This window comes from Ochotona curzoniae, unplaced genomic scaffold (assembly GCF_017591425.1).
Source record: "Ochotona curzoniae isolate NIBS_2020 unplaced genomic scaffold, NIBS_Ocur_1.0 contig_2723, whole genome shotgun sequence".
Classification (NCBI taxonomy): domain Eukaryota; kingdom Metazoa; phylum Chordata; class Mammalia; order Lagomorpha; family Ochotonidae; genus Ochotona; species Ochotona curzoniae.
Window position 1 is genome coordinate 12,682,037 of NW_024465573.1, and position 16,075 is coordinate 12,698,111.

At 37.9% G+C, this 16,075-nt stretch overlaps 1 protein-coding gene across 2 annotated transcripts in view; it reads right to left on the minus strand.

Moving 5' to 3' along the window:
- The window catches only part of PDGFD (platelet derived growth factor D), a 217,046-nt gene that overhangs the window by 14,417 nt on the left and 186,554 nt on the right, over positions 1-16,075 (minus strand). For both annotated transcript variants that reach the window (XM_040977235.1, XM_040977234.1), the window contains exons 4-5: positions 14,269-14,331; positions 9,662-9,875 (exon numbers count right to left, since the gene is read on the minus strand). In XM_040977235.1, coding sequence (XP_040833169.1) covers positions 9,662-9,875; positions 14,269-14,331 — 277 coding nt within the window. The remainder of the gene's footprint in view (positions 1-9,661; positions 9,876-14,268; positions 14,332-16,075) is intronic.

The following is a 16,075-nucleotide window of genomic DNA, read 5'->3' on the forward strand; positions in this document are numbered from 1 at the left end:
TATTTTAGATTTAATTCAAAGACCCACTAGTTTAATCTCATTTCCATCATTTCACCTAGGTGTACAAAATGGTATGATACTTCGTTTGCTCTGTCTGAATTTGAGTCTTGCTGTTTAATGAATCTTAGGTATTGGATCAACTTTTGGTCTTCATATTGACAACCTTCTTCCTTTGTCCTTAAAAGGCTTGAAGGTCTCCTGTGGGACTGTACAGTATACCTGGAATATCTGTCCTTGTACATCCCCGCCATCAGTCACTGTTCTGATGAGAACTGGTGAAGAGATTCAAGTGCATGCCTCTGTTCAGCATCTAAAATTTAGGAGCTTAGGTATGGGTAAGGGAGAGTCCTGGCCATTAGATGACTAAATACGGGGCTGTGGCAAGTTATTCACACATATGGCTGTATAAAATCTTCAGAAATGCTATAAATTATAAACCATTGTTACTGTCATAGTTGAGGAAAATGAACCCTCGAAAAGCTAAGAACAAATTTGTCCACAGTCTCTCTTCTGCTGAACTGCAAAGTCCTTGGGAGCAGAGGGTTATGGTTTTTTTTTACTCCTCTTATCCAAGTACTTTTTCCCTAGTAGAAGGATCAGATGAAACGCAATTCATTTCTAAAACTGTCTGATGTCAGCGATAAGAAGCAAGGAGCAAAAGAAGGAACTACAGCAGCATCTTTTGCCCATTTTCTTTGCAAAGAATAGGTATTCAATAAATGATACTGGAAATAATCAACTAAGCTATTAATCTTTAAAAATGCAACATTTCATATCATAAAAGAGGTGAAAACAACATCAACATTTAAAGAATGCAGAGAGTATAAGCTCACATGTCAACGTTTTGATTTTTGCATATGATGGAAACGCATACAACTAGAATTTAGAAGCCAGGGTTTAAAACCCAGCTGTACCACAAAGAATCCATGATACACGAAGATGCTCGAAACTAGCACTTTGGAATCTAGAAGCAGTGTCACCCAGGATAGACAATATAGAATCAAAAAGGCTGGTTCTTAAATACTTCTCTCAAGGTGCTAAGAAATATGTCTTTTGCAAGAGGGAATATGTTATAATCTCTTATGTAAAGTATTAACCATCTGACTTTGATGCCGCAACACTAGACTGACAATACTTCAGGTGGGAACATAAGTAAAGGTGACCGTTGGAACAACTGCAGTATTTTCATATGAGCAAACAGGGGCTTTTGGCATTTTTCACGGTTTATACATTTCCCCAAAACTATTCCGTCAACTTCACAGATACTAAGACCTCATTGTGATTTTCAGATTTTCTTTTCTAAGTACACACTTGTGGCAAATGATTTCACATTTCAGTTCCTGCTTGTATGTGCAAATAAATCTGGAAAATACAACTACTTTAAATAAGTGAACATCAAGAAATACTTCCGATCATGAAATATATTTATTTTTGTGACTTCACTTTTTGGTTTAAGATCTACATAATGAAAACGTATACCACTTGCATTTATAAAAATTTACCTAGATCATAGTGAAAAGCCCCAATTAGACAATTCCAGACATTTGTTTCCCACAAAAACCATGAAGTAATGAATGGACAAAAATTTCACTTAGCACAGCCCAATACTGTATGAGATGCTCTCATAAACTCACATCTTACTGAATTCATGTACTCTTATCTCAAATATTCTTGCTCATGTTTGATAGATGTGGAAACTGAAATGCTCAGAAGGTATGTGACTTGCCTAAAATACTGAATGTATAATGAAAACTCAACAAATGATATGTTGGGAAGTCAAAGAACAACTGAATACACATTTAGGACATCAAAGAACTGGGCAGAAAATAGCTGATGACATCATAAGGCAATTTGTTGAACCTTAAGAACACATGACCTGGGGGGATGTATGGGCAACATCTATGACATGGAAAATATGAAGACAAGTTAAGAGATGATTATGAATCAAGAGGTCTCTCACTCCCACATGCACAAACCGTGGGTTTTTGAGTTCTGACTGCCATGCATGGGTTTCCCACACCTTGGGATCTGTGACCTGTAGACCCCAGCGCTTCTCAGGTAGCTCTGCTTTCTGCGAGTCACAGTAGTATTCTGTGTACATTCCTTTTCTGATGCAAATTAGCCACAACAGCACTTTCCTTCCAAAAAGTTTATTAAGATTGAATGACTTTCAAGTGGATAAGGCACAGATTCAAATTTAAGCATTCTATACGCACATCCCACATCACTTGCTTAGAGAGTAGATTCAGGAGATCAATGCAGACATTTTAACAACAGAATCTCCTGAACCCTGAAGTAACTGAACTTCTGCCACGGGCCATCAACGAAGAGAGGAAGCTCATTCCAACCTCTACTGAATATCAGAAGACAATGATCATGTGTGCCTAGTTTAGTTTCATGGAACTTAACAACATCCTTTGCAAATAGAGACACTTCATGAGGCCACATCTCTTAGTGCAAGCAATGCCTAAATGAGTGTAATCTCTTGGAACATTGCAGTAATGCCTTAAAGTTCTTTGAGGTGCAGAGTAAAAGCATGTGGTGATGGTTTTGAGTACTTCACAGAGACATGGGAACAGAAAACACAAGGCAATGTGTCATCTTCAACACGAGTGACTGTGAAGGAAATGTACCTTCATTTGCACAGCCAGGAAGGGACCTATGTCAAATGGACTATACATTTGGAAAGTGTGCCTATATTGAGAGTCTAACTGTAATGATGAGAGAAGGGTTAGGATATCAACAAAGACAATCACAAAAGGGAGGAAAGCAAGGGTAGCCCTGGCACAAGAAGGAAAAGTAATGAAAATGTCCTTGTTACTCTGATAAGATTTTCTTCTACCATTTTACGGGTGTAACTTCATCAATACAAGCAACAATATGTGTTTTATTAATATTTGCTGGAAAGCTGAATGGGGAATCCAGATACTTACTCATTGCATGGGTCATAAACAGTGGCTAAAGTTTAAAAAATAAAACTTAGCAGAGGAAAGCATCCAAGGAGCTAAATACTGCCAGAAAATTTCTGGGTAAACAGAATCATAAAAAAAAAAAAAAGTTTAAGACTTGGCAGTTGTTTTGTAAACTTTTAATGAGTACACTATCATAGAGATACTTAAAGATGACAATTTTTGGATATTAAGAATGACATTCTCCAGATTTTTGATGATTATCTTAGAGCTTCACAGGGAAGCAAGAGTCGTTCACAGAAACGTCTTGGCTTGGTGAAGAATTTTACAAGCAATTCATGTAATCATGGTAGCTATAATGTATCCAGGGTCACTAGGTGCCAGATCCTCTACTATTATTTAAACTTCATAATACAACTTGCAAAGTGGTGATGACTATATCCATTCTGAAAAATGCACACGGTAGAGGATTAAGGGACTGTAAGGGATTCAGGAAAGCTGCTGCTTTTAGAATTTGAGCTATATATTTCCAAAACTTTTGACCAAGCTAACCTTCTTTATTATTATTTTATTTTGATAACCTAATTATTATTTTATTTGATAACAGAGTTGATTAGGGCACAAAGAGTCAAAGGCTACAGGAAAGTGGGTAAGGCCATTGTTTCCACTTTTTTGTTGTTGTTTGTTTGGTATCTGGGGGAAGAGGGAGATAAAGGGAGAAGCCCCACTTGCTTCCCACCTATCCCAAGGTGGAATAACCTTCTTTTTAAATTTGATGTTGAATAAGCTTTGTGAAATATTTTCACAGTTCTATCAAATTTATGGTAAACAATGTTAACATTGCTAAAACTTTGTGCTTACCACATGGCACAAGAAATTCAATGACACTAACTTTTTCTTTATTAAAGATTTACTTTATTTTCATTAGAAAGGCAGATTTACAGAGAGGAGAGACAGACAGAAAGATCTTTCTTCTGTTGATTCACTCCTCAAAATGGTTGCAACAGCTGCAGCTGAGTTTCTTCTGGGTCTCCCACATAGGTGCAGAGTCCCAGGATTTTAGGCCATCCTCTGCTGTTTTCTCAGGCCATAAAGAGGGAGCTGGATGGGAAGTGGAGCGGCCAGGACATGAAACAGCACCCATAAGGGATCCTGGCCCTTTGTGGTGGATGACTAGCCAGTTTAGTCTTCACACAGACCTCAACACTCACTTTCAAAAGCAGATATAAGGAAGAAAATCCATTTTGACTTGACATTCACAATACCTCCTTTTGTTCAATTTTTATAGTAGTAGTTTCAGAGGACAGATAACTCAAGACTGATTTCTGAAATATCACTTATGTGAGTCAAGAACTTTCTACACATTTTTACTGAAATAACAAAAAGGGAAGGTTGCAAGCACTGACTCTAAAATATTTCCGGATTAAATCTTTAATTATTTCCTATAATCTAAATCATTTCTGAAAAAGAAACTTGGATCCTCCTAATTAACATGCATTTGCATGATACAGAAAAAGCAATATAACATCAATATATATTTTTTTATTAATAAATTTTATTTTGACATTCTTTACATAGTTAATTAGGGTAAGAAGGTTCAAGGGCTACAGGAAAGTGGATAATACTAGTATGTTTTCCATATTGTTAGCTTCATATTTAAAGGGGGGTATATATTTTTAAAAATGTTCCAGAGGCTGGACCAAAGGCTCTCTAAGCCAATCCTTTGTCTGCAAGTTTCAACATCCCATTTGGTGCTTGTTCAAGTCCCAGCTTTTCCACTTCCTATCCAGTTCCCTTCTTATGGCCTGGGAAAGCACAGGAGGACAACCTCAAGCCTTGGGACCCGGCACCCATGTGGGTGACCCAAACGAAGCCTTGGTCCTGGCCTCAGATCAGCTCAGTTTAATCATTGTGGTCATTTGGCGAGTGAACCAATAGATGGAAGATCTTTCTATCTCTTCTCTCTGTAAATCTGACTTTCAAGTAAAACTAATTAAGCCTAAAAAAAATATTTTGAAGTGCAAAAAATAAATATCGTTAAAGGAAACATAATTCATTTATTTCTCAGTTTCTTATCAGTTTTTTCTTTACTTTTAATTTCTAAATTAATTAAGTCTTATAGATTTTAGAGAAAATGTCATGTAAAAAATAATAGAATAGGTTTTAGATCATTAGATATTTACTGATTACTGTCCTAGGGTTACAACTTCAAGCCATTGAGAATCTTTAAATCATATATGTCAAACCCATCATTTTATATTAATTTAACATCAAGGTATTGCAGGTTGCAATATTATAATTCTGATGTTTTAAAAAGAGAAGCATGTGTAAATTTTGTAATGTGTAACTATAACCAACAATAATTTGAAAAACTAGTTTTATTAATAGTTCTAAATTATTCCTTTCAAGATCCCATTAAATTTTACATTTTGTTTCACTTGAAATTTTAATTGAATTGTTTCAAAGGCAGAGTATTACACACAAAGAAAATGAAAGACAGAGGGTAAGAGAAATCTCTTATCTGCTGGTTCACTCCCCAAATCCTGGGCTGGCCCAGGCTGTCGCTGGGAGCTGAGAACTCAGTATGGCTCTGCCCTGTGGGTGACAGGAACACAACCACTTGACCTATCCCCTGCTGGATCTGCAGAATGCCCCTGCGTGCATCAGTAGTAAAATGGAGTTGAGTCACAAACCTCCGTATGGGAAGCTGGTGTCCCAAGCAGCAGCTTAACTGCTATGCTTAATGTCATTCCCATTGCTCAGATTCTAACCACCCTTAACTGATGAACACAGGCTACTCCCTTTGCCATTATGTGCTGGACATTTTTTTTCTCCTGGAAAACATTATAGTTCTAGGAAGTTGAATTTTCACAGAAGAAGTAAAAAGCAAACAAACTATATTTTACTAACTTTGCTAATCTCCACAAATCATCTCATTTAATATCTAATCTAGTAGAGGGTATGGATGATCATTTCTTAATGCATAAGTGTTGGATTTATGCTGTAAACGAGAAGCACGTTGCCTCTAGGTTCACAGATAATAGCTTTTAAATAAATTACAAACTACTTTTAACTGAACTGCAATGGCCACAGAATAATTTAGGTGGTAATTATGTAGCTTATAGAAGGAAGAGATATGTAATTTTCCTTATTTTTGGACACATTTACACATCAGAAAAAAAGTAAAGGCAATGAAGACTTCTTTTGAAGTTTTTACTATCTTTGACATTAAAAGAATAAGGCTGAAGTTACTGATATAAGCAGTGTTTTAGAACCACAGTTATCCACAGATTTCAATTATACTTGCCATCTTTTTCTCCATCATGCCCTAACAAACTCAATGTTGGAAATATTAACTTACTACATTATCTTCAGTCCAAAAGCTTTTACTGACAAGTGTGAGCTTATCTATAACTTATGAATTTTGTAGAAAATAGATTTTATTCATCAAAGTTCCAGTTTCAATACTATTACCTGTCTCCTTTTTCCTCTTTTTCTCTCTGCTTCCCTAATCTTCATTATATTCTTGTTGTTCCTTTCCAACTCTTCCTGTATAGTGAGAACTAAAACCTCACTATACTTGTATACACAGTGCACAGTAGAAGCAAAACATACATTTACTTCAAGCATATTAACTTTCTGTTAATTATATAAGGCCTCCGTGAATCATGTCTGTGTTTTACTCTGTTTTGTATATTCATATTCAAGTGTCATCCTGAATGCTGAGTTTTGTATCATAAAACAATCTCACTTTCTCTCTAAGAATGTCAATGAAATGGAAATAAAAGCTGACAAATGTCAAGTCCATTTCTGTACCACATCATTAAGAAATGATGTTATTGGGCCCGACATGCTAGCCTAGCAACTAAAGTCCTCACCTTGCGTGTGCCAGGATCCCATTTGGGCACTGGTTCTAATCCTGGTGGTCCTGCTTCCCATCCATCTCCCTGCTTGCGACAAGGGAAAGCAGTCGAGGATGGATCAAAGCCTTGGGACCCTGTATCGGTGTAGGAGACCTGGAAGAGGCTCAAGTCTCCTGGGTTCAGATCTGCTCAGCTCCAGCCATTGTGGTCACTTGGGGAATGAAGATATCTGCTGATCATCCTCTCTATCACTCCTCCTCTTTGTATATCTGACTTTCCAATAATAACCAATTATCTTTTAAATAAAACAGTAGACATTATGTTACTGACAGTAGAAACATGTTTCAGAGATCCAATAAAGTAATTTGGGACCTCACTAGCCAGAATAATTTTTTTGTTTTGATTATTCTCTGCTGATTTCCTCATTTGCGCAAGCCGTAGATTTGTATTCTTAAATTTTAACAGCAGAAATGTGAACTGCAATATTAAAGCTGACTTCTATGCTTTGGTAATACACGCAGGTGGCTCACCATTGGTGGAATGACAAAGAAATCAGTGCATTTATACAAGTGTAGAGACAGTGGGGACTTGGAAGGGTACAACAAAATGCTACAAAGATGCCTTAGGGCTACTTCATACAAGAGACTAAAAAATGTAACCTAAACCAACAGGGAAGAGAACTGAGGTTTCTCTATCACCAAATAACATGAAAAACATTGTTTCCAGTGCTCTTGTAAGGTTATTTTAGTAACCAAAGATATTCTTAGTAGAGCTACACTCCTCAAGCTATGGGGTGAGTTCCTTCAGAAACATACTGCCGCCAGGTTGTTATCTAAATCCACAAATATCAGTCATAACACAAATATCAACAGACTGTCAAGTGCTGGAGATGGAGCCTGAAAACTCTCTAAAGCAATGACTCTCTGGCCCAGGGTGGTAGCCTTGTGGCTAAAGTTCTCGCTGGCTCTAATCCCAGCAGCTCCACTTCCCATCCAGCTCCCTGCTTGTGGCCTGGGAAAGCAGTCGAAGAGGGCCCAAAGCCTCGGGACCCTGCACCCACGTGGGAGACCTGGAAGAGGCTCCAGACTCCTAGTTTTGGATCAGCTCAGATCTGGCTGTTGTGGCCATTTGGGATGTGAATCAGCAGGCAGAGGAATGTCCTCTCCATCTCGCCTCCTGTCTGTATATCTGACTTTCCAAGAAAAATAAATAAATTTAAAATAAAAAAATTTTAAAAAGTGACTCCTCAACCTGGCTGTTTTTAAGGAATGATTTCAAAAGAGCCAGAAAACAACATAGAGACCCCTGCCATTCCAGAGTTTCTACGTCAATGTGTCTGGTGGGGACTTGGTAACTGTAGTTTTTTTTTAAAGTACACTAAGTGATTTTTAAATATTCAACCGGAATAAAACACACAGGAAGTCTTGAAATCTTATATCTTGTGCTTTATAATAATAGCACAAGGGTTACTTTGGGAAGTTAATGGAAATAATTTTATGTTGGTGTAAATTTTTTGAAATCTATACACATCAGGGATCTTTAAAATGTCATGAAAACATTTATGAACAAACTGCATTAATTTAAAATGTTTTTGCAGCAATAAAATTGCTTTTTAGTCTATGTCTCATGGTAGGACATACAAGATGCTGTGATGTTCCAAGCATTCCTAACCGTTTTTAAGGGAAGGATGTGTCTCAGAGACAGCAAAAGGAAGGCAAATTTTATGATACATGTGATGTCAAGATATTTTCAGATTCCTAAGTAGCTGTAGCTGATCAATGATTCTCAAACAAGTAGCAAGTGCTAGAGGACTGGATGACACTAGGAATAGTTCCCAGAAGTATTCAGTCTACAAGCATTGGCAATGGGTAAACGGAGGCAGAGAAAGGATTAGCTACGGGTTGAAAAATGACAAAACTTGGAACAGTAAGTAGGATTCAAATTCAGGATTCCTGCCTCCATTTAACATAATCAGTGAGAGGTCAAAATAACAGATGTAGGTGACCTAAACATTTTAATAGCTCCAGGAAAGCAGTACTATGAAGACCTAACCCTTGAAAAGCTGTAGTGGTAAAAATGCTTGGAAACAGGCAGAAATTATTGCTTGTTTGTCTAATGCTATTTTTTAAGATTTCCCCTTGTGATCGTCCAAACATGTGAACAGTTTACATTCCTTCCTGTTGGTTTAGTAGAGATCTGAATGCAATAATGTGTTAGCCTCTTCTTTGGGCTGAATCCATCAGAGTTATGGGCAGAGACCTGGTGACCAGCACAGGCCGTATCCTCACAAAGCAAGGTCACAGGAGGCTCTCTTGTCAGCCCCTGGCAGTGTGCTTTAAGTGGGGAACTTGTATTACTAGGATACTTCTTTTTTGGTGAGTTTGACTAAATGTTATGTTTTCCTCATGCTACTCCATATCATTCTCTCCTTCCATCAAAATTTCCTGAACTTTGCAGTTGACCGTGTGTTTTCATGTACCTCCAAACTACACCCACGAGGTCTACTCTTACTTTCTCTTGAGTCATTTGTAGCCAAAGCCTTTGGCATATCATTTGCCTTCACTGATATTTATCTTTACTTCTTCTTCTTCATAAAATTCAGGCTAATAATGAATCAGAAGCTAGTCCAGATGATCTTCTGAGGTTTCTTCCAGCTCTGAAGTGTGATAGATCTTTTTGCCAATTCAATATTTTCTTAGTTCCATACAAATAACACAGTTTGGTCAAAATACAGGCCTTCATTGGACAATTCTATAATTATGGACTGACAGCAATCATTTGATTTAAGTCTATTAAATATGCCACATGGGTAACTCTTACCTGTTTGTTTGTTTGTTTTTTCTATTGACATTCCTATTTGCTTTTGAAGAATTTCCAATCCTCTCTTACCTTTTGACTTACGCTCATGGTAAGACCTGCCTCGGTAACGCGGAGCATCCAAATGCAAATTCTTAAGATCTTCTTGCCACGAGCCTGGATTGAAGTGTTTAAGCACTTCTTCCACAGTATCAAATTCTGCAACTGTTTTGTCCAGAGCATCCGCAATCAGAGTGGGATCTGTTACTGATGGACTGTGATACGATACGCTGTGATACGATACGCCCTAAGAATGATACACAACCCTCAGTACTCAGAAGTCCATTACTATTTAACAGCAATCATATGAACATATAGAAGGAAGATAAAGAGGGAGACGATTAAATACCACATCAATAAACAGCAAAGAAGTGTCACCTGGCATTATCTTGCCATATCCTTAAGTAAGCCATTTTTTGGTAACATAGAGTCATTCACTTTTCTGCAAGTCAAAGTCAAGCAGAATATAGAATTTCTAATTCATTTAAACTGTAATGACTTAAAAAGACGTGGGTAAAAGAGAAATAATAAAATTAATCCATCCAGTTTCCTGGTTCAAAGTCCAAAATTAGTCATTTAGCAACAAAGAATGGTGGGAATTAAAATTGGAAACTCCTTTCCTACAAGATTTGATATTTATTCTGTAAGTACACATGTAACTCTGAAGCTCTCCCTTTATATTGTGCATGCTATGTGAACAGTGTTTGAATCTTGGCACTGTAAACAACCTATTCACTACCAACAAGGATCTTTAGCTGTGAAACTGGCTTTGTTGACTTAAGAGGACCCACATAAGAAGGATATTTTAGACGAGTGTTGTAGATGGATATCTATCCCAGTTGCCATCAATATATTCTCAAAATATACTTTTGAAATGAGGAACACAATATCGCTGAACATCTAAAAAGAATAATGTAGTAGAATGAATCCCCACAATATGTTTCCAAGTACTTACTTCACTAACCCTTGTACAATCCAGGGGTAAATGAGTCATGATTCAAATACCTCTGTAAAAATTTATGACCCATTAACAACCAAATAGAGAGTGTATAGCCTCAAATGATTTCTAAACGTTTTTAAGGAAACTACCAAACAAGTAAAAATACCCTAAGGTTAAGTATCTCGTATCACTAAGGAAAAATGGAAATTAATGAAAACTTGTTCTTGTGAAACTTAACTGAAATATGCTTTCAAGAAATGATATCTCTGGATCACAGATAGCAATGTCCACAAATTATATTCTCATCCTTAGACAATATTTTCTCTCTTTAACCACAAAGATTCAAAGGTCAGTAAATGATTAGATGGCCACTTGCTCTCAGATGAATGGTTCTTCTTTAGCAGAACTAAGTGGAGAGTGTGGGGAAGCGGGGGTGAGTAAAGGGAGTACTCGATCATTAGTGTGACACTGAAAGCAGTTTTGTTTCTTTTGGAAGATTGATTTATTTGAAAGGTGGAGTTACAAAGAGTGAATGGGGAGGAGAGAGAGAGGGAGAGGAAGAGGGAGGGAGAAGGAGGGAGAAAGAGAGAGAGGGAGAAAGAGAGAGACAGAAAGAGAGATCTTCTTTCATCCCTTATTCACTCCTCAAATAGCTGTAACAGCCAGGTTGAGTCCGGTGGATACCAACAGCCAAGAGCTTCTTCCAGGTCTTCCACAGAGTGTCATGGGCCCAGGTATCCAGGCCACTTTTGCAACTCTCCCAGGTCATGTAGCAGGGAGCTGGATTGGAAGTGCAGCAACAAAGACATGAATTTGTTGTCCGCATAGGATACCAGCATCACAGGCAGTAGCTTAACATTTTATTCCACACCATCTGCCCCAGGAGCAGTTTTTAAATATGTACTATGAGGCATAGCAAGTGGGAGAAAACAAGGGGTTGGAGATGTGGGTGGAGAGATGAGACAGATTGATAAGTATGTCCAATCAGATCTTATGTTTTTCTCTCTGCATTTAGAGAAAGCATACATTTAACTTTCTGTCAACTATGTCAAAGTAGACATCCTCATCCTAGACAGAACTTACCCAGCTTTCAACATCTGCTTATGGATCCATGTAGCTTCTGCACGGAGAACCAAATAATGTATCTGGAGGTACTAACTTTGTCCTATACTGCTAGAAAGGCAAGGTATTTGCTAATATTTCAAGCTAACATAACAAAAGATCTCAATAATCTCATTGATGCAATGGGCTCTTGTTTAGGTGCAGCCCATTTGTTCATCTGCTTTTGATAGCTGAATTATTTAATGTATGTGTTTTTAGGTATGTGTATCTGACACAAGAGAACTGTCAGTGAAGCACATTGTTTTTATCGCTCACATTTCTTCTAGTGTCACAAGAGAGCTATGGATAACATTTCTAATTCAGTAATGTAATTCCAAATCCCCATTCAGCTTCCATCACCTTGGATAACATACAGTCTATTTGAATCATAAGTATTACATGACTTATAATCAGCCTTGTTTTACAATACTGTAGGTCTGAGATTAAGACAAAATCAAAATGAGTGGACTAAGTTAGGAGTATGACAGCATACAAATGAAAATGAAAATCAATGGGAATTAAAATGCCTCTCTTTTTGTTGAAATAAAAAGTAGAGTATTAATCAGGCTTTTCCCACACAAATAAAAGCTTCTTGCACAGCTCCCAGGGGAAAGCAGCTGCGAGGATCTATGGGGTGGCTCCTAACCCAGAGTACACTGACCTCTTCAAGATGGTTCCTCTCTTCATTGAAGAGGGAGAAACACTCTTTTAACATTAGGCTAATGAACCAATCCAAACCATGGGTTAAATGTGAACTTATCAGTATGCACAAGCTTTATTGCTGTTTTTAAGAACTTAGGGCAGTTGACAGAAACATTGTTGATGGTTGAGAAAATATTTGAATTACTGTACGACCTAATAAACCACAAGAACTTTATCTTTGAAGTAAACAAGTGAAAACTTTTATAAGAAAGAACTAACTGATACAGTATACATCTGATCTCATTTGGCTTTTGTTATATAGCTATAAAAAAACCAATTCTAAAGTTAACTTATTTACTTTCAAATGATAATAATCTGGAAAAGATGGACCAAAAATGTAAACTGTTTTCAACAACTAAAGACTGGCCTATGAGGAAGTTAGCATTGGGTCCAATTGGACTTGATCCTAGCTTAGAATGTTCTCAAGAAACCCAGTGTGAGGCAAACACCCAGGTTGAAAGCTTGTTTGAGGGGTGAGCAGATACTCAACTTAGAACTGATACCATTGGAGTTCAGGGCTGAACCTTTCCTAATACTCGCAGGAATGGGGAGACTGTTTCCACCAAGGGCCATTTGTTTGTTTATGACATCTCTAACAGGCCATGCAAAATAGTCAACTTAAAAAGTCAGCCTACTGATGCACTGAACTTGAAGTGCCACCTGCCCTGGCCAGGCTACAGCAGTGATTCTGTGGAGCTTTCACAGTCTCAGCATGCCCCTTCCTAAGAAGGCAACACAGCATCCCCCTCTTTGACATGACCGGGACTGTCATTCATTAGCAAAGGCTCCTTGAAGGGAAAGGATGATTAAGCCACGAGGAGCTGTCTTTCATAGACACCTGAGAAGCCAGAGCCTCCCTTGATCCCCAGTCTGGGTTGCAGCAGCTGCACTAGAGTCCAGCCTCAGATGTTCCCATCAGGCTTTTGACTTCCCCATCAATTGCTTAGGTGAGCAGATCCTGCTTTATTTAGACTTACACTCAACTGACAGTGATGACCTTAACCAGGCCAAGATTAGAACATGCAAAAAGCTAGACTATCAAAAGCAAGCAAAACTATCTTCATGTGACATTGGAACCCTTGGTCATCTGTTGGCATTCTAGTCTCAGCAGCAACTTCTGGTGAATGAAATGGCAGTAGAAGCAGCAGCTGAGGAAACCTCATCACATGGGACTACATCACTTTAGGGGGAAAAATCAATTCTATCCCTCTTGAGAACCACAGAGGAACTTTTTCCATCTCTTCACTGTTCTGTGCACTACTGCATTGATTATCTCACTGTTTATTGCTAACTAGGTATTACAAAAGCATTGGTGAAAACAAGATCTGTTCTTTCTGCGCCAACTAGAAAAGGAGACAAAATACTGAGAAAGAACTAAATTTAGAGAAAAAAATGTGATATTAATCATCATAGTCTCAGAGTCAGTTATGTTTCACAGCCAGGTCATATGGAATATTGTACATGCTTGATTTGAATTTAGGTTAAGCTACTATAAACACAGATTTTTTTCAAGTCTCTAAAGATCATTGAAAATTCAAAGGTGAACAGTTTACTCAGGAATATTCAGACAGTAATTTTGAAAATCTCCCACTTACATGTGGGCCATAGATCAGTTGGATACATTTGATATGTCTGGACAGTGCTTTTGTCAGAATGTTCTGCTTTAAAATGAAATACATCTGTAATAAAATACTGAGCATTCCTGGAAATGTCTGTGAGAGGAACAAAAGGCTGTGAGAGAAACCCATTGTACCCCAGTGAAATAGAGGGACACATCCTGCTTCAGGTCTGACTTCTCAGGAGCCAAAGGTCTTTAATGCAGCTGAGGTCCTCCTGGGAATGACCTTAGCCATTCTGTCAGTTTCTTTCACTAGCAACAGAGCAATAAATTACTTACTGAGATAGAGCTGGTGACTGATTCCCAGTTGGTCTCTGATGCTGCTGCAGGCTGGAAATCTTCCTGGAAGGCAAAGAAACATCTACATGACTCAGTTAAATTTCTTTTCATTTCATTATATGCAGTTCAAGAACTTCCACCTTCTGAATCTTCTTCCAAGCGACAACGGAAATAGGGCAACATTACTGTTGGGCAGGTCAGCGTTTGTCCCAAGGATTTCTCCTGATGAACTTCATGCATTAAAGACATGGAAAGCCATGGTAACATTTTGCTGCATGTACTGGTAAAATGTGTACAGGCACAAGATCAAATTTTAACTCTTCTGTCTACTGGCTGGGTGACCTCATCTGACCTACTTCACCCAGTTATTCCCTTTCCTATACAAAGTTGGCACAGAATACTTAAATTACAAACGTGTCTGAATGAAATAATTGTGATATTACAAATAGTACTAAATTAAGTAGTTAATATGGAGTAATAATGATAATTATTACTATTGATATTCACTTGGTTATATGTTCAATCTTGGCCGCTGAGTTAGTCAATAATGCTAGTATCTTTTCAAAGATAAGCTAATTTCCAAAGAATTGTTCCTGATCTATCAACAAATGTCAGGAAGAAACACAGACAAGAAAGAGTGGGAGTGAGAAAGTACTATCCAAATGAGTCAAGAAGGGACAGCATAGATCTAAGAAAGTTACCCCTGACAGGATAAAAATGATCTTTGATCTTCAAGGGCCTCATAGAAACACCTTAAAAGGCACACTGACCTTCTCTTGGCAAGTGACTTTCATGTTAATTATCTCAGGACCAGTAAGCTCAGAAAACACATGAAAAGGATGACTTTTTGTCACTCTGTCAAGATAAATCACCTTGTTAAAAATGAATGTGAAGTTAGAATTGGCCAGACATCACTGTTTTGTAGTAAATGCAGGGAAAATAGTAAAGAACTCAAAACTGTGGTCTCTGAATCCTTCAAAACAGAATCCTCTTACAGGGTCTGGTGCAATGGTATCTGCAACTCATTCTAAGTTTTCTGCTTAAAACAAGTGAGTTGGCATGAAGTTATGAATTATGTACAAACAACGGAGTTTAAAAGTCAAAGCAGAGGGCCAGGTGAGATGGGTTAGTGGCTAACTCCTCACCTTCCAAGTGCCAGGATCCCATGTGGGCACTAGTTCGTGTCTCAGCTGCTCCATTTCCCATCCAGCTTCATGCCTGTGGCCTGGGAAAGCAGAGGATGGCCCAAAGCCTTGGCACCATACATTCACATGGGAGACCTGGAACAAGCTCCTGGCTCCTGGATCCAGGCTTTGGATCAACTCAAGTCCAGCCATTGCAGCCACTTGAGGAGTGAACCAGGGGACAGAAGATCTTTGTTTTTTTTTTTTCCCAAAAATCTGCCTTTTCAATAAAAATAAATCTTCAAGAAGAAAAAAAGATAGAAAAGAATACTCTTACATGAAAAGGACACTGAGTTTCCACAGCAGAAAGATGTTTGAAGACAAATGAAAGTTAGCCTTTAAAAGTGGTCTTCAGTGAGCAAATGGGATATAGCCAAAGGCAGGGGAGCCACAGACTTCTCCCAGTCTTGACCAAATTATTAGTGAGACTGATAAATAATGATCTAAAAATTTCTAAATCACAAAATTTTCATTGCTTTCTTATTCAAGATTTTTTTCAGCACCTATTATGTAATGCTTTCTAAGATGAAAAGGTTTGAAACTACCCCCATGCTCAAAAAATTCAAAGTATAAATGCAGAAACAAAGAGGTACTATAACCTCATGTAGGTGCTGGGACACAAA